Here is a 26,865-nt window from a genome sequence, read left to right on the forward strand (position 1 = left end):
TCTTAAAGTCGGGCGGGGCCGACTTTTTGATACCCTACACCACTTTGATAATTTAGTAGAGCTCCACATAACACTTAAAAGTTTTTATGGGAGAATTCAATCATACACGCTATGATTATGATTATAATTTAAAATTCAAAGGACTAAATATGCCGAAGCATTTGTGTCTTTTAAATTCGGACTTGTATTGCCCATTTGGTGCACAATTAATTTGAAATCGGATGAAGATATATATGGGAGATATATCCCAATCTGAACCGATCTCGATAAAATTTGGCAAAGATATTTCTGAGCTGCATTTGATATATTTCCCCAAATATTGTTGTTACAGAGTGAATATTACGGCTGCGGAGGACAAAAATAACAAGTCGGATGAACAATATGTATGGGAGCTATAGCTATATATGAACCGATTTCGATCAAATTTGGCATACTTATTTTCAGGCCTAATTTGATATATTTCTCTGAATATTGTTGTTACGGAGTGCATATTACGGCTGTGGGTAACAAATACTACAAATCGGATGAACAATATATATGGGAGCTATAGCTATATCTGAACCGATCTTCATCAAATTTGACATACTACCTTCTAGACTCAATTCGGTCGTATGTGCCAAATTTCATCCCATTTGGGCAAATATTAGACGTTTGGTGCACAATAAAAGGTAAATCGGACGAAGTTATATATGGGAGCTATATCCAAATCTGAACCGATCTCGATAGAATTTAGCAAAGGTATTTCTGAGCTGCATTTGATATATTTCCCCAAATATTGTTGTTACAGAGTGCATATTACGGCTGCGGAGGACAAAAGTAACAAATCGGATGAACAATATATATGGAAACTATAGCTATATCTGAACCGATTTCTATAAAAATTGGCATACTTATTTTCAGGCCTAATTTGGTTGTATGTGCAAAATTCCATACCATTCGGGCTGATATTACACGTTTGGTGCACAATAAAAGGCAAATCGGACGAAGATATATATGGGAGCTATATCTAAATTTTGACCGATTATCTCCAATTTCAATAGGATTCGTCCTTGGGCCAAACAAATGTTGTTTGCAAAATTTCATCTCAATCGGATAATAAATGCGACCTGTATTTTGTTCACAAGAATACATGGACAGACGGACTGACATGCATAAATCAACTCAGAAAGTGATTCCATGCAAATCATCAAAAGGAACTATGGGTCTATCTCGTTTCCTTTTGCCTGTTACAAACAAATGCACAAAGACATAATACCCTGACCACCTTGTGGTGTAGGGTATAATGAAGGTGGGGTTAGGGTCAGAATAGAACCCTACTGCTTTTGGAGATGATCGCATAATATTTAGGGGTTAAAATGGACCAAAAACTGAAAAAAATTCTGATTTTGCAGTTGCTCTACATGTCGCAATTATAGACCAATCGACGCGGAAGTTAGCATGGGGTTAGAGCTTAGGGCTGGGCAGAAGCCTCCCAATTTTGATGGTCATCGGGTAATATTTAGTGGGCGAAGTAGACCATAACATTTGTGTTAAATAAAAGTCAAATTTTCCATTAAACCGCGAATATTTTTAGTCCCGGCGAAATCACAAATAGACGAACAGGACAATTCTGACCGTTACGTAGATGCCGATAATAAATATATCGGATATATACAAAAGAATACAAATACAAAGAGATATCAGCTAGAATGCTTATATCTCAAGAAAAGGCGAACTTTTGGCTTTTTATGCAGATTTCGTTGACGAATATAGCAAAATGTCGTAGGCAAGCATATCATATAGATGAATCTAAATTTGGAGATACAGAGGGGTCTCTTGCTTTTGGATATGATCGCAAAATATTTATGGGTTCAAATAAACCAAAAGCAGAATAAATTTCCTGATCACACAATTGGACAGGGAACAATTCTAGCATTTTGGATCACCATTGGATTATATTTAGCTGTAAAATGGACCACAGAACTGAAAGCACGACGGAGTGCGTAAATATTGGGCAAATGTCCCTGGTGACATAATTTCAAAAGCGAAATCTTCCAAAATGGAATTGGACATAAAGGGGCTTCTAACATATCGCAGGGTTGTAGGGTATCGCATGGTCGACCCTGCACGACTATAGCATTTGCATAATATTTAGGGGTTGAAATGGACCAAAAACTGAAAATTTTCCTGATTTTGCAGTTGCTCTACAGGTCACAATTATAAACCAATCGACGCGAAAGTTAGCATGGGGCTAGAGCTTTGGGCTGGGCAGAAGCCTTCCAATTTTGATGGTCATCGGCTAATATTTAGTGGGTGAAAAAGGCTATGACATTTGAGTTAAACAAAATCAAATTTTCCATTTAACCGCGAATATTTTTAATCCCACCGAAATCACAAACATTTTTCATATTTTTTATCGCATGCGATTTTTTCAATTTGACTTATAATATTAAAGTGTATATTTTGTAATATTTTTTCACCTTACAACACAGGTTGGGGATATTGTATATATATTGCAATTATCGTCCGATCCTCACGAAAAGGGTAGGGTTATGCTCAGAATGGCTAGGCCTTTTGTTTTCAAAGATGTCCGCAATATATTTAGGGGTTGAGATTGACCAACAAAATAGTTCGTAAATATTGGGGAAATGTCCCTGTTCAAAATACTAAGGGTAATATCTGCGCAGTGCTTCGTGACATAGTTTCAAACGCGAAATCTTCCAAAATGGATTAGGACATAAGAGGACAGAAAAAAAATTCTCGATCACACAATTGAAGCCTTTCGACATGCCTGAGAAGATAATTAAACACAGGGAAGAATTCTGGCATTTTGGATCACCATTGGATTATATTTAGCTGTAAAATGGACCAAAACAACTAACAGAACGACGGAGTGCGTAAATATTGGGCAAATGTCCCTGGTGACATAATTTCAAAAGCGAAATCTTCCAAAATGGATTTGGACATAAGGGGGCTTCTAACATATCGCAGGGTTGTAGGGTATCGCATGGTCGACACTGCACTACTATAGCCTTTGCTTACTAGTTTTGAATTAATGATGGAAAAATGTTAGAATTTTTTTAAAAACAAATTATATTTTTTGTTGAGTCAGTCCCAAAATATTTTCCTAAAATAATCTGGAAACTGTTGTTTGTTTTCTCATAGCAAACCATTTAAGCGGTTTCATACCTGGAGAACTGTTTTTAAGATATGGTTACGCTCCCCACTTTCCGAGGACTGATCAAAGACCGTTACACGAACAAGGGTATTATGTCTTTGTGCATTTGTTTGTAACATGGAGAAGGAGATAGACCGATATATAGTTTCTTTATGGGATCTTCATAGAATCACTTTCTGAGTCGGTGAGATGAAAAAACTACAACCAACTTCGGACTGCTGTCATTTCTAAGCCACTTGTCCGACAGCTGTTAAAATTTTTCCAGTGACAACTCATTCAATTGTTTAAAAGCGTATAAAAGTATTTTGGTGAGAATTTTCCAGAAAAAAAAAGTTATTCGTGATGGAATTCAAGCGTGATAGTGTGATTTCTTTATATTTGGCTGGAATACCACAAGTGTCTATCATTAGAGCACTCCAGCATTTAAATGTGAATAGATCTTTTGTGTCTCGTACCATCGCTCGTTACCGTGATACTAGTAGCGTAACCTGACCTTAAGGAAGTGGATGGAAGAAATCAGCAACATTAGCAGAAATGGTTCGAAAAGTAAAGAAGCGACTTGATCGAAACCCGCGTCGCAGTGGCCGAAAAATGGCTCGTGAGCTGAGCATATCGCAATAGTCCATTCGGCAAATATTGAAAAATGAGCTCGGGGTAAAGCCATTGTAATTCCAAAAAGTGCAAGAACTTTCACCGTAACAGAAAGAAAATAGACTCAAAAGAGCTAAAGAGTTGATTCGCTTGGCCGAAAGTGGTGAACAACCGAATTTGGTTTTCTCCGATGAGAAAACATTCGTTGTCCAGCAGAGCAGTTTTTAAACAAACAAAATGATCGTTTTTACTTGCCAAAGAGGTCAGCTGAAAATGTGCATCTTCTGTTGGCCACAAGAACTCAAGCGCCAGCCATGGTGATGGTGTGGGCTACCATAACAGTCGATGGTCGCTCTCCGCTCGTATTAATCGACCGTGGCATTAGAATAAACGCCGAATATTATCGTGAAAATATTCTGGAGGGTGTATTACAGCCTTGGGCACGCAAACATGTTGGCCGCAGACCTTGGACATTCCAACAGGACTCAGCACGCGCCACCCAAGAATGGTTACAAAATGTGTTTTCTCACTTCATTTCCAGCGCACAATGGCCACCAAAATCTCCGGATACCAATCCGTTAGACTATTGTGTCTGGAGTATTTTGGAAAGCAAGGTTGGCACTAAAAAAATACCAAAGTGTCGATCACCTCAAGCAAGCGCTTCGCCGGGAATGGGCCAAAATACCGCAGAACAACATTCGGGCAGCGTGTGACGGTTTCATTGGCCGTTTGAAGGCCATAATTCGTGCCAAAGGTGACCAATTCCGGCAAATCTAAACTTATCCTAAAATTTGATGCTATCTCCGATATTTTTTTTCTTTCATTCAATAACATTTAAAAAAAATGTAAAAATTATGGCGTTTGACTTTGTTGCAGTTTTTTATCTTACCCTGTATATTCAATCGATTTCGGGTTAAATGTGCACCAAATGTCCAATATTTGTCCAAATGACCTGCAATTTGAAAATCGGTTCAGATATCGCTATAGCTCCCATACATATGTTTCATATGTTTGGTGTTTAAAGTCCTTCACATGCGTAATATTCACTCGACAAAAAAAAAATTCTTTGATACCAGATATCAGATTCAACGCAAAAGCAAGCTAAAAAGTATCAGTCGATTTTGTCAACAGATGTATAACCTCAGTCGAGGTTCAATTATGTATGATTATTCAAATTTTTGACCCTCTATGGAGTGTGTTCCGATGAAATAGGTTAATATTCCTTTTATTTATCGGACCCAAATAAATATGATATAAATATTGTGGAATGCTAGGTTTGAACTATATTGGACTAATTCCTTCACGTTGTATGAGATATGTGATAATTTTTAGAACATGTTAAAATATTACAGATCTTGATATGAATGGAATCAGATGTTAATTTCGCGTTTTATGAGGCACATAGATATTCAAAATTTTGACAATCTATGGGTGTGGCACCACAAGGACTTGAGTGATATATCATATTTTCACAGTGAATCTTGTATTGGTAGTAATAATAGGATGTATAAAATATGAAGAGTCCCGGAATCTTATTGCGGATTATGTGGTCTTTTTAGTTATTTAAAACTTTGTCCCTTTGTGGGTGAGGTACCAGAAGGAATAGTCCAATCTCTACCATCTTTATAACAGATTTTGTGCTAATGGAATTGTTGAGATGTACCAAGTCTAAATGGAATCGGATGTTAATTTCGTGTTTATGGATATTCAAAATTTTGACCCGTTGTGTGGGAAGTACTAGAAGATGGTGATCGATATATCCCATTGTTACAGTGGATCTTCTGTTGGTAGATGGCTAATTTGCAGACATTTGGACACTAACATCACATTTTATAAGAGTTATAATTATTCAAAATATTGATCATTTGTGGGGGACGTACAAAAGAGTGGACCGAAATTTTGAGCTATTTTCCATTTTCGCACCTAACCTAGCACTGATGGAAATATTAGGATTTGCAAAGTTGGTGCAAAATTTGATTGTCCTTTCTCTTTCTGTGCAGTAAAATATTTTCATTGAAAAGTTCGACCTTTTGTGGGGGAGGTACCAGAAGGAGTGTACCAATATTGTCCATCTCCGCTCTCGAGCTAAGTTTGATAATAATATTACGATCTACTAAGTTTGGACTAAGCCGGATACGCCCTTCGAGAGTTATCGTGCGCACCTGACAGCAAACAGACGGACATAGCTAGATCGTCTCCAAATGTCTTAAAATGGATTTGATCCAAAGAGACCTAGCGTCCTTAACCGATATTTCTATGAGACACAGTTTTGGGCCGTATCAAATGATATATACCTTCTCTAGCCATATGCCTGAGGAATTTAATTTACCTTCGTTTTTGGGATTCCCAAAATAATAGTGAATTTATGTTCACAAAATTTAGTAGGGCGAGATTTTGTCAGCTCAGAACTCATAATGTCAAGTTACTCATGATTGGGTGTGAAATTGTGGCCGAAATCTCAAAATAACGAAAATTAGGAGGTACATATGGGGCCAAATAGTGGAGCAATCTTATCATTTTTTAGCAATGTTAGATTATATCCACCCAGAGCTCTAAATGTCGAGTTACACATGATTTTGTTAAAAAAAAAATTGTGGTCAAAACATTCAAAATATCGAAAAGCGGGAAGAAACGCCATATGGGGGCCTTACCGAAATGTGGGCCGGTAATACTAAACATATTAGGCGTAATATAAATGCCTGAGTAAAATTTCAGAGCGATAGAATGCTTCCCTTAATTCCGTTCTCCGTTTTGCTATTTGGGGATCTCAGACCCGCTGAGCGCCTTTGCATGTATCTTTTATTTTTAGCTCCATTTTCATAATCTACTGGACTTTTCCTGTTAATCTAGAAAACAAAATTAATTTGTTGTACAGTGTTATGAATCATCTAGTTGTTGAACTAAGGAACGCTCTAATCTGAAGAACCCCTTTTCGGTTACTAAATAGCTCTTAATTATTTTTCTTCAGTAGATGAAGTGATGTGGAGTTCACTCCTCGCTTCTCACTTCAATTACAGATACCATAGCCTTTATAATTTTCTTTTTGTTTCACACATTTCCATAATGTCACAGATTTATTTTGACCCATTTAGGGGAAATAATTTGACCCACTTAGTTTAACGTTTATGGGCCATGCAAAATGGCAACAAAATCACAACAATCAGAAAAACAATAACAAAAACAATTAAATTGCACACATTCTTACTATTTTGTTGCCGGCTTAATTATTGAATGTCATGAAATCCTTTCCCTTTAAAGAGGTTCTCCTTCCTTCGTCCTGGCTGGAGTAGCGTGCATTTAAAATATAAAACTTTTGCTCACATTATGCCGATAGATGTGTGTGTGACTGTGTACTTCTTATGTGTTCTACTGGTCAAGTGTATAAAACGACATTGTCCGACATTTAGCCTTTATTTACCTGGCTGGCTGGCTGGCCAGAACCACAAAATCACCTCCTTTTGGTGGTCGAACACAACCATCAGCACTGGCAAAAATAATAAAAACCCTCTGCTCAGCCATCCAAATGCATGTCAAACATGATGAAGTGCTTGGACTTTAGGTTGACGTCAAGGAGGTGTTCATTTTGTTGGCACTGCATTGCAGTGTTCGGCTTTTTTTATTTTTGAAAATTAGTTTTCCTTCTACCGGTACGCGTGTGATTTATTTAGACCTATTACTGCAATTTAGTAATTAATGACTGTGTTAGTCCGGCCGCTTTTTTAATTGTCGTTTTAAAATTGTAACAACAACAGTAGAACCTTTCGAATCATATTCGAAAGAAATATTATTTTTTTTTAATAAAAAATTGCTTCATATTTTAAAATGGCCATAACTCCTTAAATATTGAGTTTTCGGCGTTTTTAGCTGTTATTTGTGATCACTTTTTAAAACATGAATTATTAAATATTTTAAAATGGCCATAACTCCTTAAATATTGAGTTTTCGGCGTTTTTAGCTATTATTTGTGATTGCTTTTTAAAACATGAATTATTAAATATTTTAAAATGGTCATAACTCCTTAAATATTGAGTTTTCGGTGTTTTTAGTTATTATTTGTGATCACTTTTTAAGTCTTGAATTAATAAATATTTTAAAATGGCCATAACTCATTAAATATTGAGTTTTCGGCGTTTTTAGCTATTATTTGTGATCGCTTTTTAAAACATGAATTATTAAATATTTTAAAATGGCCATAACTCCTTAAATATTGAGTTTTCGGCGTTTTTAGCTATTATTTGTGATCACTTTTTAAAGCATGAATTGGTTCATATTTTAAAATGGCCATAACTCCTTAAATATTGAGTTTTCGGCGTTTTTAGCTATTATTTGTGATCACTTTTTAAAGCATGAATTGGTTCATATTTTAAAATGGCCATAACTCCTTAAATATTGAGTTTTCGACGTTTTTAGCTATTATTTGTGATCACTTTTTAAACCATGAATTATTAAATATTTTAAAATGGCCATAACTCCTTAAATATTGAGTTTTCGGCGTTTTTAGCTATTATTTGTGATCACTTTTTAAAGCATGAATTGGTTCATATTTTAAAATGGCCATAACTCCTTAAATATTGAGTTTTCGGCGTTTTTAGTTATTATTTGTGATCACTTTTTAAGTCTTGAATTATTAAATATTTTAAAATGGCCATAACTCCTTAAATATTGAGTTTTCGGCGTTTTTAGCTATTATTTGTGATCACTTTTTAAACCATGAATTATTAAATATTTTAAAATGGCCATAACTCCTTAAATATTGAGTTTTCGGCGTTTTTAGCTATTATTTGAGATCACTTTTTAAAGCATGAATTGGTTCATATTTTAAAATGGCCATAACTCCTTAAATATTGAGTTTTCGACGTTTTTAGCTATTATTTGTGATCACTTTTTAAACCATGAATTATTAAATATTTTAAAATGGCCATAACTCCTTAAATATTGAGTTTTCGGCGTTTTTAGCTATTATTTGTGATCACTTTTTAAAGCATGAATTGGTTCATATTTTAAAATGGCCATAACTCCTTAAATATTGAGTTTTCGGCGTTTTTAGTTATTATTTGTGATCACTTTTTAAGTCTTGAATTAATAAATATTTTAAAATGGCCATAACTCATTAAATATTGAGTTTTCGGCGTTTTTAGCTATTATTTGTGATCGCTTTTTAAAACATGAATTATTAAATATTTTAAAATGGCCATAACTCCTTAAATATTGAGTTTTCGGCGTTTTTAGCTATTATTTGTGATCACTTTTTAAAGCATGAATTGGTTCATATTTTAAAATGGCCATAACTCCTTAAATATTGAGTTTTCGGCGTTTTTAGCTATTATTTGTGATCACTTTTTAAAGCATGAATTGGTTCATATTTTAAAATGGCCATAACTCCTTAAATATTGAGTTTTCGGCGTTTTTAGTTATTATTTGTGATCACTTTTTAAGTCTTGAATTAATAAATATTTTAAAATGGCCATAACTCATTAAATATTGAGTTTTCGGCGTTTTTAGCTATTATTTGTGATCGCTTTTTAAAACATGAATTATTAAATATTTTAAAATGGCCATAACTCCTTAAATATTGAGTTTTCGGCGTTTTTAGCTATTATTTGTGATCACTTTTTAAAGCATGAATTGGTTCATATTTTAAAATGGCCATAACTCCTTAAATATTGAGTTTTCGGCGTTTTTAGCTATTATTTGTGATCAGCATGAATTATTAAATATTTTAAAATGGCCATAACTCCTTAAATATTGAGTTTTCGGCGTTTTTAGCTATTATTTGTGATCACTTTTTAAAGCATGAATTGGTTCATATTTTAAAATGGCCATAACTCCTTAAATATTGAGTTTTCGGCGTTTTTAGCTATTATTTGTGATCACTTTTTAAGTCTTGAATTATTAAATATTTTAAAATGGCCATAACTCCTTAAATATTGAGTTTTCGGCGTTTTTAGCTATTATTTGTGATCACTTTTTAAAGCATGAATTGGTTCATATTTTAAAATGGCCATAACTCCTTAAATATTGAGTTTTCGGCGTTTTTAGCTATTATTTGTGATCACTTTTTAAGTCTTGAATTATTAAATATTTTAAAATGGTCATAACTCCTTAAATATTGAGTTTTCGGAGTTTTTAACTATTATTTGTGATCACTTTTTAAAGCATGAATTATTAAATATTTTAAAATGGCCATAACTCCTTAAATATTGAGTTTTCGGCATTTTTAGCTATTATTTGTGATCACTTTTTAAAGCATGAATTATTAAATATTTTAAAATGGCCATAACTCCTTAAATATTGAGTTTTCGGCATTTTTAGCTATTATTTGTGATCACTTTTTAAAGCATGAATTATTAAATATTTTAAAATGGCCATAACTCCTTAAATATTGAGTTTTCGGCGTTTTTAGCTATTATTTGTGATCACTTTTTAAAGCATGAATTGGTTTATATTTTAAAATGGCCATAACTCCTTAAATATTGAGTTTTCGACGTTTTTAGCTATTATTTGTGATCACTTTTTAAGTCATGAATTGGTTCATATTTTAAATGGCCATAACGCCATAAATCTTGAGTTTTCGGCGTTTTTAGCTATTATTTGTGATCACTTTTCAAAGCATGAATTATTAAATATTTTAAAATGGCCATAACTTCTTAAATATTGAGTTTTCGGCATTTTTAGCTATTATTTGTGATCACTTTTTAAAGCATTAATTATTAAATATTTTAAAATGCCCATAACTCCTTAGATATTGAATTTTCGGCGTTTTTAGCTATTATTTGTGATCACTTTTCAAAGCATGGATTATTAAATATTTTAAAATGGCCATAACTCCTTAAATATTGAGTTTTCGGCGTTTTTAGCTATTATTTGTGATCACTTTTTAAAGCATGAATTGGTTCATATTTTAAAATGGCCATAACTCCTTAAATATTGAGTTCTCCGCGTTTTTAGCTATTATTTGTGATCACTTTTTAAAGCATGAATTGGTTCATATTTTAAAATGGCCATAACTCCTTAAATATTGAGTTCTCCGCGTTTTTAGCTATTATTTGTGATCACTTTTTAAGGCATAAATTGATTCATATTTTAAAATGGCCATAACTCCTTAAGTATTGAGTTTTCGGCGTTTTTAGCTATTATTTGTGATCACTTTTTAAGGCATAAATTGATTCATATTTTAAAATGGCCATAACTCCTTAAATATTGAGTTTTCGACGTTTTTAGCTATTATTTGTGATCACTTTTTAAACCATGAATTATTAAATATTTTAAAATGGCCATAACTCCTTAAATATTGAGTTTTCGGCGTTTTTAGCTATTATTTGTGATCACTTTTTAAAGCATGAATTGGTTCATATTTTAAAATGGCCATAACTCCTTAAATATTGAGTTTTCGGCGTTTTTAGCTATTATTTGTGATCGCTTTTTAAAACATGAATTATTAAATATTTTAAAATGGCCATAACTCCTTAAATATTGAGTTTTCGGCGTTTTTAGCTATTATTTGTGATCACTTTTTAAAGCATGAATTGGTTCATATTTTAAAATGGCCATAACTCCTTAAATATTGAGTTTTCGGCGTTTTTAGCTATTATTTGTGATCACTTTTTAAGTCTTGAATTATTAAATATTTTAAAATGGCCATAACTCCTTAAATATTGAGTTTTCGGCGTTTTTAGCTATTATTTGTGATCACTTTTTAAAGCATGAATTGGTTCATATTTTAAAATGGCCATAACTCCTTAAATATTGAGTTTTCGGCGTTTTTAGCTATTATTTGTGATCACTTTTTAAGTCTTGAATTATTAAATATTTTAAAATGGTCATAACTCCTTAAATATTGAGTTTTCGGAGTTTTTAACTATTATTTGTGATCACTTTTTAAAGCATGAATTATTAAATATTTTAAAATGGCCATAACTCCTTAAATATTGAGTTTTCGGCATTTTTAGCTATTATTTGTGATCACTTTTTAAAGCATGAATTATTAAATATTTTAAAATGGCCATAACTCCTTAAATATTGAGTTTTCGGCATTTTTAGCTATTATTTGTGATCACTTTTTAAAGCATGAATTATTAAATATTTTAAAATGGCCATAACTCCTTAAATATTGAGTTTTCGGCGTTTTTAGCTATTATTTGTGATCACTTTTTAAAGCATGAATTGGTTTATATTTTAAAATGGCCATAACTCCTTAAATATTGAGTTTTCGACGTTTTTAGCTATTATTTGTGATCACTTTTTAAGTCATGAATTGGTTCATATTTTAAATGGCCATAACGCCATAAATCTTGAGTTTTCGGCGTTTTTAGCTATTATTTGTGATCACTTTTCAAAGCATGAATTATTAAATATTTTAAAATGGCCATAACTTCTTAAATATTGAGTTTTCGGCATTTTTAGCTATTATTTGTGATCACTTTTTAAAGCATTAATTATTAAATATTTTAAAATGCCCATAACTCCTTAGATATTGAATTTTCGGCGTTTTTAGCTATTATTTGTGATCACTTTTCAAAGCATGGATTATTAAATATTTTAAAATGGCCATAACTCCTTAAATATTGAGTTTTCGGCGTTTTTAGCTATTATTTGTGATCACTTTTTAAAGCATGAATTGGTTCATATTTTAAAATGGCCATAACTCCTTAAATATTGAGTTCTCCGCGTTTTTAGCTATTATTTGTGATCACTTTTTAAAGCATGAATTGGTTCATATTTTAAAATGGCCATAACTCCTTAAATATTGAGTTCTCCGCGTTTTTAGCTATTATTTGTGATCACTTTTTAAGGCATAAATTGATTCATATTTTAAAATGGCCATAACTCCTTAAGTATTGAGTTTTCGGCGTTTTTAGCTATTATTTGTGATCACTTTTTAAGGCATAAATTGATTCATATTTTAAAATGGCCATAACTCCTTAAATATTGAGTTTTCGACGTTTTTAGCTATTATTTGTGATCACTTTTTAAAGCATGGATTATTAAATATTTTAAAATGGCCATAACTCCTTAAATATTGAGTTTTCGGCGTTTTTAGCTATTATTTGTGATCACTTTTTAAAGCATGAATTATTAAATATTTTAAAATGGCCATAACTCCTTAAATATTGAGTTTTCGGCGTTTTTAGATATTATTTGTGATCACTTTTTAAAGCATGGATTGGTTCATATTTTAAAATGGCCATAACTCCTTAAATATTGAGTTTTCGGCGTTTTTAGCTATTATTTGTGATCACTTTTTAAGGCATGAATTGGATCATATTTTAAAATGGCCATAACTCCTTAAATATTGCGTTTTCGCCGTTTTTAGCTATTATTTGTGATCACTTTTTAAAAAGGCCAATTTCATCGGTCCATGAAAAAAATACTTCTTTAAAAAAATTTGCGTTTGTTGTTCCTTGAAAAAAAGTCTACATAAAAAACCCTATTTTGTTGGACCTTGGAAAGAAGTCTTCATCGAAAAATCCCAATTGTTGGTCCTTGAAAAAAAGTCCCTTAAAAAATATTTTTTCTCGAATATTTTATAAAAATAGTTCTTTTCTCTTTTTATTTCCTTCTTAAACATGTACTGGTACATAAATTGATATCAAAATATTGCCGAACGACAGCGTCTTAAAACGGACGCTCCCAATTCGCTTAATTTTGATGATTGGGCCCCACCAAAGCCATGATTTAGACTTTCCGGAGGTTTGGTCCATTTGACGAAATAGGTTTTATAGACGACTGCTTGAATTTTTGGTTTTGCTTTTTTGGTCCGGCGATATTTACTACGGAATGGCAGGAGGAGCCAGAGGAAACGATTGCCACGACGGGGAGTGGTATTTTTACGGCAATTCTGGAGAGTCCATTGTTTGGGGTCACCATTATCGGCTATCAGAGACCCCGAGTTGTGCAATAAAATTTGATTGTGCACCGAGGAAGACATTATCTTGGAACCGGAAATAGTTGCTATATCGGGTACTCTATTGTTCTGATCCTTCAAAGGAGTCTGAGTGGATTTCTCCGCAGATTTTTCCCTCTCCTCTTCACTTTTCACCATGATGATGCCCTGGGCCAAGGCGGGTGTCTTTCGTATGGTTGTCTTGCTTTCATAGATTTCAATATCATCCGTTTTGGAACCCCAACAGGAATTTACATTGAGACAATGTAGGGATTTGGAACTTTTACTGTCCGCCCTGCCCTTATCCTCCTCCTCAACAATGACATCCAAATGATCCGATGACTCACCACCCCGGATGGGTGCAATTTTCCTTAGGCGTTGAGGTCTTTTACGCCAGTAATTCATTGATATGCCTTTATTTTTGTGGTCCGCCATAGTGGTGTTGGAGCCTTGACATCCCTTAGAACCCTCTCGAATAATTTCTCCTCCAACCTCTCGCTGGGTTGGCATTTTCACCAATATATAATGATCATTAACCAGACATATTTCGGACACCGTCTTGGGGGCAATATCCTGTGTGGCTGTTGTTTTTGTTGCCTCAAAAAACTCATTAACCTGACCCTCTTGGTAGATACGATAATCGGGGGGTGGCCCATCAAAAATGTCATCATAAAATACCGCCTCCTCTGCCACACCACAATTTTGCTGGGTTCTGCTCAATGGTCGTGCCACCACTACTTCGTCGTCATTGCCCTCAGCTGAGACCACAACAGGTGTCTGTTTTTTCAACAGCTTTGTTTTGCCGTTAGTCACGTGGCCGTCGGCACCTCCACCGCCACCACCGCTCTTTGTTGTTATCGATTTTCCTTCAGGCCATTGTTTTTCCTGACCCTGGTGGTGATGGCTTTTACTTTTTAATGTTGTCTTCTGTTGCTGCTTCTTCTGCTGTTGTTCCTGATTTCCCCTTTGTTTTGGTGACAGTTGGTATTCCGTTGCCATTGGACAAGATATTATCGCGCGCCAGTCTGAAACAACAACAAGAACAACAATGGGAAATTAAAAATACATAAATTGAAAATTACATTTTTATTGTTGTTTTTGTTTTGTTTTGATTAACATATCGATAATTTAATGTGTTTCTAATAAAGGGTTGCCATGTGTTCACATATGTTTTTGTTTTGTCAAGGACCAAAGAAGTTGTATTTTTAGAATAGCTATCAATGACTAGAAGAGCTTGAAGTTTTTAAGTATATTTTTAGGGGAAATTAGAAATTAGAGGGATATCAAGATATATTTTCCCAGGACCAACAAAAGAGAAATTTGTAGAGAATATTTTTTCCTAGGACCAAAAATCCTGGATTTTTTTCAAAAGAAAATATTTTCAACAACCAAATTTTTTTCAAGCACCAACAAACGTAGATTGATTAAGGAAGACTATTATCGAAGGATAATAAAATCTGAATTTTTTCCGAGAATTTCTTAAAGGAGACTTTTTTCAAGGACCAACAAAATCGGGTGTTTTTAAGAAGACTTTTTTCGGGGACCAACAAACGTGGTTTGTTCAAAAAAGACTTTTGCCAAGGACCAACACACCCGGATTTTTTAAAGAAGAATTTTTTGCAAGGACCAGCAAACGTGGATTTTTCATAATAGACATTTTTCTAAGGACCAACAAACTAAAATTTTATAAAAAAAAAGTCCTCTTTTTAAGATTTTTTAAAGAAAATTTTTTCCAAGGACCAACAAAAAGGAGTTTTTTAAGAAGAGTTTTTTCAAGGACCAGAAAACGCGGATTTTTCATAAAATCGATTTTTAAAGGACCAGCAAACGAGGATTTTTTAAAAAGAAAATAAATTTTTCCAAGGACCTTTGTTAAATGTTAATTTAGGTATTTAAAAAGTCTTTTTTTAAGGACCAACAAACGTGTTTTTTTCTTAAAGAAGACCTCTTTTTAGGGACAAAAAAATGGTGGGTTTTTAAAAAGACTTTTTTCGAGGATTTCTTAATAGTTTTCCGAAGTACCTACAAAGAAAGAAGACTTCTTTCCAAGGACAACTAGATTTTAAAAAGAACATTTTTTTAACATGGAAAATAAAGATTTTTAACAGATATAGATATCTTAAAAGAATAATTTTGTAAGGACCAAAAACGTAATTTATTATAGAGGGCTTCTTATCCAAGGACCAACAAATGTGGATTTTTTAAACAACATTTTTTGTGGATTTTCGAAAGAATACTTTTCCAAGGACCCACAAAATGTAAAAGCAATATTTTTTGTGAATTTTCGAAAGAATTTTTTCCCAAGGACTAAGACTTAGGGATTTAAAAATGATACATTTTTCATTCAAGGATAAATTTTGAAAACAACATTTTTTCATCGCCCAAAAATCTGGATTCTTACAAAATATTTATTGCAAGGAGCAAAAGATTAAAGAATATTTTATTATATCTTCTTTGTAAGATATAATTATATTATAAGAATATATATCTTCAAGGACCAAACATTCATTTTTAGGGATCTCTTACTAAAGGGCAAACCTTTTTAAAAAAGTGGTTTTTTTAAGAATAATTTTTGAAGGACTTTTAGATTCAGAAACGTGGATTTTTTAAAGATAATTTTTAACGGACTTTCAGATTCAGAAACGTGCAGTTTTTAAGGATAATTTTTGAGGGACTTTCAAATTCAGAAAAGTGAATTTTTTAAGGATAATTTCTTAAGGGACTTTCAGATTCAAAAACGTGAAGTTTTTAAGGATAATTTTTGAGGAACTTTTAGATTCAGAAACGTTGTTTTTTTAAGGACAATTTTTTCAGTTTAGAAAACTTAGATTTTTTGGGGGTACTTTCAAACTCAGAAACTTGGAGTTTTTAAGGATAATATTTGAGGAACTTTCAGATTCAGAAACGAGGAATTTTTGAGGGACTTGCAGATTTCGCAACATGGTTTTTTAATGAAATTTTTTGAGGGGCAATACTATCAGATTCAGAAACGTGGTTTTTTAGGGATGGTTGTCTTTGAGCTACATTAGATTCAGTAACGAGGATAATTTTTGAGTGACTTTTAGGTTCAGAAACGTAATTTTTTACGAATAATTTTTGAGGTCCTTTCGGATTCAGAAACGTGGATTTGTTAAGAATAATTTTGTAAGGGACCTTCAGATTCAGAAACGTGGATTTTTAAGGATATTTTTTGAGGGATGAATCATAGGCCTCAAATGGTTGTAAATCCTCGTAATGGTGTACAAGGTTGTCGAACGAACTAGCCTCTGAGAAATATGTAACATTGGCTCCCCAACTGTTTGTTTTGGCGCCACTTCAGCTTGGAATTAAAAAAAATATAAGTAAGAGTTCTGTAGTGCCAAAATTTGAGTTCCCTAAAGTGGACTTATATCTCTGGAGCTGTTTAACCTGGAACACTTTCGGATTCTTTAATATGCTGGCTTCATGAGGGATTCTTATGTTGCGGATAATTGTACGATAATGGCGTCAGGTCCTACTATTGATGGCATACACCAGCCTTTTATCTGAAAAACATGAAATTGAGCCTCGGGCGAAAGCTAAAATTCAAAGCGAAAGCTATCTTAAAATAATAAGAATGAAGTTTGATAGTCGTCAGGGATAAAATCAAAAGTAGGAACAAGGAGCTAACGTTGGCTGTTTGTTTGGGCGCCACTTGAACATGGACTTTAAAAAATAAGTAAAATTTTTGTATAGTGTATGAAAGGGAGTTGCCTAAGATGGGGTTATATCTTTGGAGCTATTTAACCTCCGACTCTATCAGAACTTTAAATAAGCTGACTTTAAAAGGGGTCCTTATGTAGCGGAGAATTGTTCAATTATGGCCTACCTGCTGTCTGAGAAACATGAAATTAAGCCTCCGCTGAAATTCTATAATTCAAAACCAGTAAGGAAAGCTCAAAAGTCGGGCGGGGCCGACTATATGAAACCCTACACCACTATGCATATTTAGTAGAGCTCTCGTAAAAAGGTTTATACAGGGCATTTCAGAGCTCTATGAGATATTTGGTACAAAATCAAAATCTATCTAATTCTATCGTGCATTTTACGAACTATAGCTATCTCTGAACCGGGTTTCTCCAAATTTTACGTATTAGCTTCTAGACTGGTGATTTGGGCTGATATTGACCATTTAGTGCACATTTAACCCGAAATCGGATGAAGATATATATGAGAGCTATATCCAAATCTGAACCGATTTCGATAAAATTTAAAACCGCTATTCCTGTGCTCCATCTAATTCCTGGTACCAAATATCACGGTTGTGGAGTGAATATTACGAATGTATGGGACTAAAACACTAAATCGGATGAAACATATATATGGTTGCTATATCTATATCTGAACCGATTTTCACTAAATTTGATATACTTGCTTCTAGGCTGAATTTGGTCCGACGTACTAAAATTCAGTCCATTTGGACTTATATCGGCCATTTGGTGCACAATTAACCCGAAATCGGATGAAGATATATATGGGAGCCATATCCAAATCTGAACCGATTTCGATAAAATTACAAACAGCTATTTCTGGGCTGTATCTGATCAAATATCATTCTTGTGGAGTGCATATTACGAATGTGAGAGGCTTAAACACCAAATCGGATGAAAGATATATATGGGAGCTATAGCTATATCTGAACCGATTTTCTCCAAATTTGATATACTTGCTTCTAGGCCAAACTCGGTTGGGTGTGCCAAAATTCAGGTAATTTGGACTGATAGTGGACATTTGGTGCACATTAAACCCGAAATCGGATGAAGATATATATGGGAGCTATAGCTGTTTCTGAACCGATTTTCTCCAAATTTGTTGTATTTGCTTTGAGGCTAATCTCGGTCACATGTGCCAAAATTCGGGCCATTTGGGCTGATATTGGTCATTTGTTGGTCAATTAACCCGAAATCGGATGAAGATATATATGGGAGCTATATCCAAATCTGAACCGATTTCGATAAAATTTAAAACAGCTATTTCTGGGCTGTATCTTATATCTGGTACCAAATATCATTCTTGTGGAGTGCATATTACGAATGTGAGAGGCTTAAACACCAAATCGGATGAAAGATATATATGGGAGCTATAGCTATATCTGAACCGATTTTCTCCAAATTTGATATACTTGCTTCTAGGCCAAACTCGGTTGGGTGTGCCAAGATTCAGGTAATTTGGACTGATAGTGGACATTTGGTGCACATTTAACCCGAAATCGGATGAAGATATATATGGGAGCTATAGCTGTTTCTGAACCGATTTTCTCCAAATTTGTTGTATTTGCTTTGAGGCTAATCTCGGTCACATGTGCCAAAATTCGGGCCATTTGGGCTGATATTGGTCATTTGTTGGTCAATTAACCAGAAATCGGATGAAGATATATATGGGAGCTATATCCAAATCTGAACCGATTTCGATAAAATTTAAAACAGCTATTTCTGTGCTCCATCTAATACCTGGTACCAAATATCACGGTTGTGGAGTGCATAGTAGGAATGTGAGGGACTTAAAGATCAAATCGGATGAAAGATATATATGGGAGCTATAGCTATATCTGAACCGATTTTCTCCAAATTTGATATACTTGCTTCTAGGCCGAACTCGGTTGGGTGTGCTAAAATTCAGGTAATTTGGACTGATAGTGGATATTTGGTGCACATTTAACCCGAAATCGGATGAAGATATATATGGGAGCTATATCTAAATTTGATCCGATTCTCACCAATTTCAATAGGGTTCGTCCTTGGGCCAAAAAAATATTGTTTGGAAAATTTCATCTCAATCGGATAATAAATGCGACCTGCATTTTGTTCAGAAGAATACATGGACAGACGGACGGACGGACGGACGGACGGACGGATGGACGGACAGACGGACTGACATGCATAAATCGACTCAGAAAGTGATTCTATGAAGGTTCTCAAAAGTAACTGTGGGTCTATCTCGTTTCCTTCTCCATGTTACAAACAAATGCACAAAGACATAATACCCTTACCACTATGTGGTGTAGGGTATAATTAAATCTACCCAAAAATAATGAGAGTAAGAAACCCTTGTGATATGCTATGTCCTCATTTAACTCTACGATTTTATCTTCACGCCAGTGTGAGGCAAGAGATTTTATAAGTGACCTAGACCCTCGCAATAAATTAAATGAGAGGACATTTTTTAAGATCTGTACCGAACCGCCTTTCTACATAATAAGTACTCAAAACTCCAACATTTGCCGAAACATGGCGGATGCAAAAAAATTGCTTGAATTCGGAGTTATCCTTAAGTAGGCAGGTTAAGTTCGTTAATGGGCCATGTAGGTCCACGTTTACATATAGCCACCATATAAAGGTACCTCCCAATATTCGGTATTTTGATGATTTTAGCGGCATTATTAACCGGACTAGTTTAAAATTTGGTATTTGAAGTTCGTAATGGATACTACATCCTGTGACAGAAAAGTGTCTCTGCAGGTCTACGTCTTCGTATAGCGCCCATATATCGGTACCTCCCAATATTCGGTATTTTGATGATTTTAGCGGCATTATTAACCGGACTAGTTTAAAATTTGGTATTTGAAGTTCGTAATGGATACTACATCCTGTGACAGAAAAGTGTCTCTGCAGGTCTACGTCTTCGTATAGCGCCCATATATCGGTACCTCCCAATATTCGGTATTTTGATGATTTTAGCGTCATTATTCACCGGAACTGTTTCAAATTTGGTGTTTAGAGTTCGTAATGGATACTACGGTCTATGACAGAAAATTGTCTATGCAGGTCCACGTCTTCGTATAGGCTCCATATATCAGTACCTCCCTATATTCGGTATTTTGACGAGTTTAGCTACAATACCCACCGATATTGTTTGAGATGTCGTATTTAAACTTCGTAATGGATGCTACAGCCACTGACAGAAAATTGTCTGGCTGGTCCAGGTCTTCACACAGCTCCCATATAACGGTACCTCCCTTAATACGACATTTTCATGATTTTAGCTACATTATTCACCGTATATTTCAAGTTATCGAATTTGAATATGGTAATAGCTTATGACAAACAATGCCTTTGTAGGTCCACATCGTATAGACCCCATTAAAACGGCTATATTCGGTATTTTTAAAATTTAAACAGATTTTTTTATGGATTTTTGTTTTTTTTTTTTTTTGAAAATTTACAAATTAGTTTCAATGTTCGGCCCGACCGAACTTACTGTTTTTTAACTTGTTTCCTATCTGATTTCATCTTACCCTTCCAACTCGTACTGCTACAATTCCTCTTTCTTAGGGCCGGTCATTTCTCAACATCTTCGATGAACAACTCCCTGATTGCATTTCGTATGGCTTGTTGTCTTGTTTTGTTTTTCTCTATTTGTTTACACTTATTGAACACATTAATTATGTTTACATATTGCCAAGGACTTCTTTAAGGAAAGTTCCTTACACACACCTGAACCCCAATTGTATTTCTTTTCAAGAACATATAAATGAATAAAAGTTTTGTTTTTTTCTGTTTCTTTGTTTTGTTTTTTTCAAATGGCGAACTTTTTAAAAACAACAGCAACAACAACACTATATCGACAATAACTTTTGTTTGTTATTGATGGTAAACACGATAAACCGTCAACCGTCGTCCTGGCCGCTAGGACGATGCCATTCTAAATAAATGGAAAATGGAATTAAATTCAACTTCAACCGTCAACCATCTACAGACCCGAACGAGAACGTGTTTGTCGTCGTCTTCTGGCAAATCAGCTAACAAAATCGGCCCGTATCAGCGTAACGTCATCTCTTCGTATAGCGACGACGTTGACGACTAAACAAAAAAACAAAACAAATTGAATGGTTTCATTGAAATGACTGAATGGCTGGATGGCTGGCGAATCAACCAAAAAGGGCTGCTTCCATGTATGAAGTGAGAAAACAGTGCATACTATATATTTTGAAGCATGCTTTTAGGCAGCTAACAAATTTCAGAAAACAATTGAAGAAAAAGAGTTGCCAGCCAATTGTGGAAGTCAAAGGGATACCAATTTGATTACTTCACACAAAGTCAAGTGGAAAAAGAGATTTTACCCCAGTTTTAAAAATATATATTCAAAGAAATGTTGATTTTAGGAGACAATTGTTTGACAGATATAGAGGGGGAGAGAGAGTGGTTTTAACGACCGTTTCTTAGTAAAAGTTCGATTCAAACAAATATTGTTTAAAGATTCGTTTTTACAAAAAAAAAAAAAAAAAAAAAAAAACAAGTAAAAATCAGCTAAGTACAGAAGCAGCTACGTTTGACCGGCCCGAACTTTTTATATCCTCCACTATTTTGAAGGATCTTGAATAATTTCAAAAATATCCAACGAAAAATGCCACTTTAATGAAAACCGTAACATTAGGGATATACGACGACGCGGATCTGCATAAGTAATTTTTATACCCTCCACCATAGTATGGAGGGTATATTAAGTTTGTCATTCCGTTTGCAACACCTCGAAATATAAATTTTAGAACCCACAAAGTATATATATTCTTGATCAGCATAAAATTCTATATCGATTTAGCGATGTCCGTCCGTCTGTGGAAATCACTCTAGCTTCCGAACGAAATGAAGTAGGTTGATAAAATTTTACACAAATTTGTATTATGTCTGCAGGACTTTTGGTATTGAAAATGGGTGATGTAGGTCCACGTTTTGGTATAGCCCCCATATAACAGTACCTCCCGATATTTGGTATTTTGATGATTTCAGCGACATTATTCACCCGGAAATGTTTCATATTTGGTATTTAAAATTCGTTACGGATACTACAGCCTAAGACAGAAAATGGGCCATGTAGGTCCACGTCTTCGTTTAGCCCCCATATAAAGGTACCTCCCGATGTTTGGTATTTTGATGATTTTAGCGACATTATTTACCGGAATTATTTCAAATTTGGTGTTTGAAGTTCGTAATGGATACAACTGCCTATGGCAGAAAATTGTCTGTGCAGGTCCACGTCCTTAAATCGGATTAAGGATATATATGGGAGCTATATCCAAATCTTAGCCGTACTCGATTAAATTTGTGCAAAGGTATTTCCGAGCTCTATAAGATATCAGATACCAAATATAATATCAATGCTGTCGAATGCATATCATCCAAATGTTATGTACTTGCTTCTAGACTGAATTTTGCGGGATGCACTATGATTCAGGTAATTTGGACTTATATTTACCATTTGGTGAATAATTAAACCGAAATGGGTTGAAGATACCGGGTGAGATGAAAAAACTGCACCCAGCTCTGACTGTTGTCATTTCTAAGCCACTCGTCCGACAGCTGTTAAAATTATTCCAGTGACAGTGTGATTTCTTTATATTTGGCTGGAAAACCGCAATTGGTTATCGTTAGGGCACTCCAGCATTTAAATGTGAATAAATCTTTTGTGTCTCCTGCCATCGCTCGTTACCGTGATACTGGTAGCGTAGCTCGACGTCAAGGAAGTGGAAGTGGACGGAAGGAAATAGCAACATCAGCAATCAGCAGAAATGGTTCGAAAAGTAAAGAAGCGACTTGATCGAAACCCGCGTCACAGTGGCCGAAAAATGCCACGTGAGCTGAATATATAGCAATATTTCATTCGGCATATATTTAAAAATGAGCTCGGGGTAAAGTCATTGAAATTCCAAAAAGTGCAAGAACTTACATCGCAACAGAAAGAAAATAGACTCAAAAGAGCTAAGGAGTAGCTTCGCTTGTCCGAAAGTGGTGAACTGCCGAATTTGGTTTTCTTCGATCTCTGATGAGAAAACATTCGTTGTCCACCAAAGCAGTTTGTAAACAAACAAAATGATGGTGTTTACTTGCCAAAGAGGTCAGCTGAAAATGTGCACCTTCGGCTGGCCACCAGAACTCAAACGCCGGCCATGGTGATGGAGTCGGCCGCCACAACAGCCGATGGTCGCTCTCCGCTCGTATTAATCGACCGTGGCATTAGAATAAATGCCGAATATTATAGCGAAAATATTCTGGAGTGTGTATTAAAGCCTTGGGCACGCAAACATTTTGGCCGCAGATCTTGGACATTCCAACAGGTCTCAGCACCATCGCACTCAGCACGCGCCACCCAAGAATGTTTACAAAATGAGGTTCCTCGCTTCATTTCCAGCCCACAATGGCCACCAAAATCGCCGGATACCAATCCGTTGGACTATTGTGTCTGGAGTATTTTGGAAAGCATGGTTGGCACAAAAAAAATACCAAAGTGTCGATCACCTCAAGCAAGCGCTTCGCCGGGAATGGGCCAAAATACCGCAGAGCAATATTCGGCAGCGTGTGACGGTTTAAAGGCCGATTCGAACAAATCTAAACTTATTCTAAAATTTGATGCTATTTCCGACATTTTTTGCATTGATTCAACAAAATTAAAAAAAAATGTTAAAATTATGGCGCTTGACTTTGTTACAGTTTTTTTATCCCCACCCTGTGTGTGGGAGCTATAGCTTTATATAAGAACCGATTTTCACCAAATTTGTTGTACTTGCTTCTAGACTGAATTCTGTTGAATGTGCCTAAATTCGGGGCATTTGGACTGATATTGTCTATTTGGTCTTAATAAAATTTGACAGAGGTATTTTCGAGCAGTATTTGATGACCGGTACCAAATATTATTCTTGTGGAATGCATATTACGCATGTGAAGGGCTTAAAACCGCAAATCGGATGAAACATGTAAATGGGAGCTTTAGCTATATCTAAACCGATAGTCACCAAATTTGATGTTCTTGCTTCTATACTCAATTTGGTGGGATGTACCAAAATTCAGGTCATTTGGACTTATATTGGCTTTTTAGTGCACAATTAACCCGAAATTGGTTGAAGATATATGGGTGCTTTATCTAAATGTGATCCGACTATCACTCATTTCAATAGGGTTCGTCCTTTGGCCAAACACATATTGTGTGGAAAATTTCATTTCAATCGGATAATAAATGCGACCTGCATTTTGTTCACACGGATACATGGACTGACGGACTGACATTCATAAATCGACTCAGAAAGTGATTCTATAAAGATCCTCAAAAGTGACTATGGGTCTATCTCGCTTCCTATGTGGTGTAGGGAATAAAAAGTGGGGCTGAGGCACTCCTCTAAGACCTGTAAACGAATAGTGGAGCTTGTAAACAAGCTAGAAGAAGAAGGTCTTAGAAGCCCGAGAGCCACCTTGAAATAATACGAGAGTGGTGCCGAGGTGGTAGCAACTCCCAAAGGTTAACATGTGAATTTTTAGTCGGTATCAAGAGCGAGCATTTTTCCCAACTGCTACACAAAAAAAAAATTAAATTTATAATTATATTTTTTTATAACTATTTAATATAATAATTATTATATTTTTCTACAATTATTATAACAATAAGTAAATTTTCTTCAGACGACTATGCCAATGCCACCATTACCATACCTGATTCCCTTTTATATGTGTGTATGTTTTTTTGTATAATAAGTATGTAAAGTATCACCCGAATACTAAAAATACATACCTTTCCCCCTTCCCACAAACAACCACAGCAGGGGTATCTCTTTAATTTCAATGGATCTCATAGATAATTATCACACCAGGACATACATACCCAAACATTATTTGAATACAATTCCAGTCTCGTGTCTGATTTTTGTGCACCAAACCACCAACGACAAAACTTTCATGGAAAATTGCCATGAAAAAAATGGAGAAAATCAATCGCTTATTTTGAGGGGCAGGGCATTCGAAATCAATGACTACCGATGACGGTTATTTCAATCAAATCGTGTCAAATATTGCTGATAATTATTATTATTGTTGTTATTGCTGTTGTTTTTTTTTTTTTTTTTGAGTTGTAGCACTTGTTATGTGCTGACTGACTGACTGACTGGCTGTGACTGTTCGATTAAACGCCCTTCAAAATATTCAGTGAAAATGAAAGAAAATCTATAATTATTTATTTACGGTCCTGGAGCGTACATGCAAATGTAAATAAACAAAAAATGTTGAAGTTTTGGTAAAATGAGTTTTTTTGAGTGGGTGTGAGGTGTAGTGTGAGTGTGAGGAAATTTGGATATTAGATAAGAGTTGCCAAAGGTTGGCATAAAAAACCGTCAACAATCTAAATGGAATTTTTTTAATTATTTTTATTCTTGAACAGAGAGAAATGTCTGGGAGAGAGGTAAAGGTCAAAACTCTACAAATACAAAACCCATAAATAAATGGAAACGAGTTATCTAATCAGAAAGCAATCTCAAAAAGGTGTCCTTCCAAAATAATTGGTGCTAATGGACAAACCTCCTAACAAAATGCGATGCAAGTGTTAAATTTCTAAAAAAAAGGGTTCTCCATAAAAAAGACTCAAAGTAACATCCTTTCTAAAACCGTGCGATCCAAAGAGCATCCATACAAAAATAAATGATTCTAAAGAATACACTTTCTTCAAAAAATGTGCAACAAGGCAACCTTTTAAAGGGCCAATGTTCTACGAAGCATCTTGTATAAGTTCGATATTTTGGTTACGCCAAGGTGTATGTTCAATGCATTGTCTCCCCATCCCCAACATTCCAATTACTCCTATTAATTTCCCTCTCAGTCGGATTCAATGGGGAAATCTTCTCTGCCCTCAGGGAAGAGTTTGTGCTCTTTCCAGCACTTTTTCCTAAAAGTCAAATTAGCTCAGTTTGGTTGCAGAAAGTCAGTTCCAGTGCAATGGAAGTGTAAACACAACATTTTCTAAGATAAGAGACCAAAGGAATACAATTTTCTTAAAACCAGTTCTAACGAGAGCTTCATTTTAAAATGTGTTTCTTAAAGAGCACACTTTGCCTTAGAGAGGTTAGTCGCCTTTATGATAACTAAAACGCAGGATTTCTAATAGAAAGAATTTTAAATTTTAGCCTGGCTAAAAAAATTGTTCAGCATAAAATTCTATGTCGATTTAGCGATGTCCGTCTGTCTATCCGTCTGTGGAAATCACTCTAGCTTCCGAACGAAATTAAGTAGATTGATAAAATTTTACTCAAATGTATATTATGTCTGCAGGACTTTTGGTATTGAAAATGTGCCATGTAGATCCACGTCTTCGTATAGCCCCCATGTAATGGTACCTCTCGATATTCGGTATTTTGACGATTTTAACGACATTATTCACCGGCATTGTTTCAAATATGGTATTTCAAGTACATAATGGATACTACAGTCTAAGACAGAAAATTGTCTGTGCAGGTCGATGTCTT

At 34.7% G+C, this 26,865-nt stretch overlaps 1 protein-coding gene across 4 annotated transcripts; it reads right to left on the reverse strand.

Annotated features, from left to right (window-relative positions):
• Positions 1-13,270: 13,270 nt before the first annotated feature.
• On the reverse strand, positions 13,271-25,318 carry LOC105262366 (uncharacterized). 4 transcript variants are annotated; one of them, XM_020039528.2, is made up of 3 exons: positions 21,347-21,545; positions 20,884-21,290; positions 13,271-14,656 (listed from the first exon to the last, which is right to left on the reverse strand). In XM_020039528.2, the coding sequence occupies exon 3, from the start codon at positions 14,628-14,630 to the stop codon at positions 13,338-13,340; it is 1,293 nt and encodes a 430-aa protein (XP_019895087.1). In that variant the 5' UTR covers positions 14,631-14,656; positions 20,884-21,290; positions 21,347-21,545; the 3' UTR covers positions 13,271-13,337. The 4 variants fall into 4 exon arrangements, with proteins under 4 accessions (XP_019895087.1, XP_058980511.1, XP_011295563.1 ...); XM_059124528.1 differs by lacking the exons at positions 20,884-21,290; positions 21,347-21,545 and adding an exon at positions 25,236-25,318; XM_011297261.3 differs by having other exon boundaries at positions 20,884-21,545.
• Positions 25,319-26,865: the final 1,547 nt, after the last annotated feature.

This window comes from Musca domestica, unplaced genomic scaffold, assembly GCF_030504385.1.
Source record: "Musca domestica strain aabys unplaced genomic scaffold, Musca_domestica.polishedcontigs.V.1.1 3, whole genome shotgun sequence".
Taxonomy (NCBI): Eukaryota; Metazoa; Arthropoda; class Insecta; order Diptera; family Muscidae; genus Musca; species Musca domestica.

What these genes read in the sequence shown, in the direction of transcription:
- LOC105262366 (XM_059124528.1), bottom strand. Translation starts at nt 14,630, where the DNA reads ATGGCAACGGAATACCAACTGTCACCAAAACAAAGGGGAAATCAGGAA.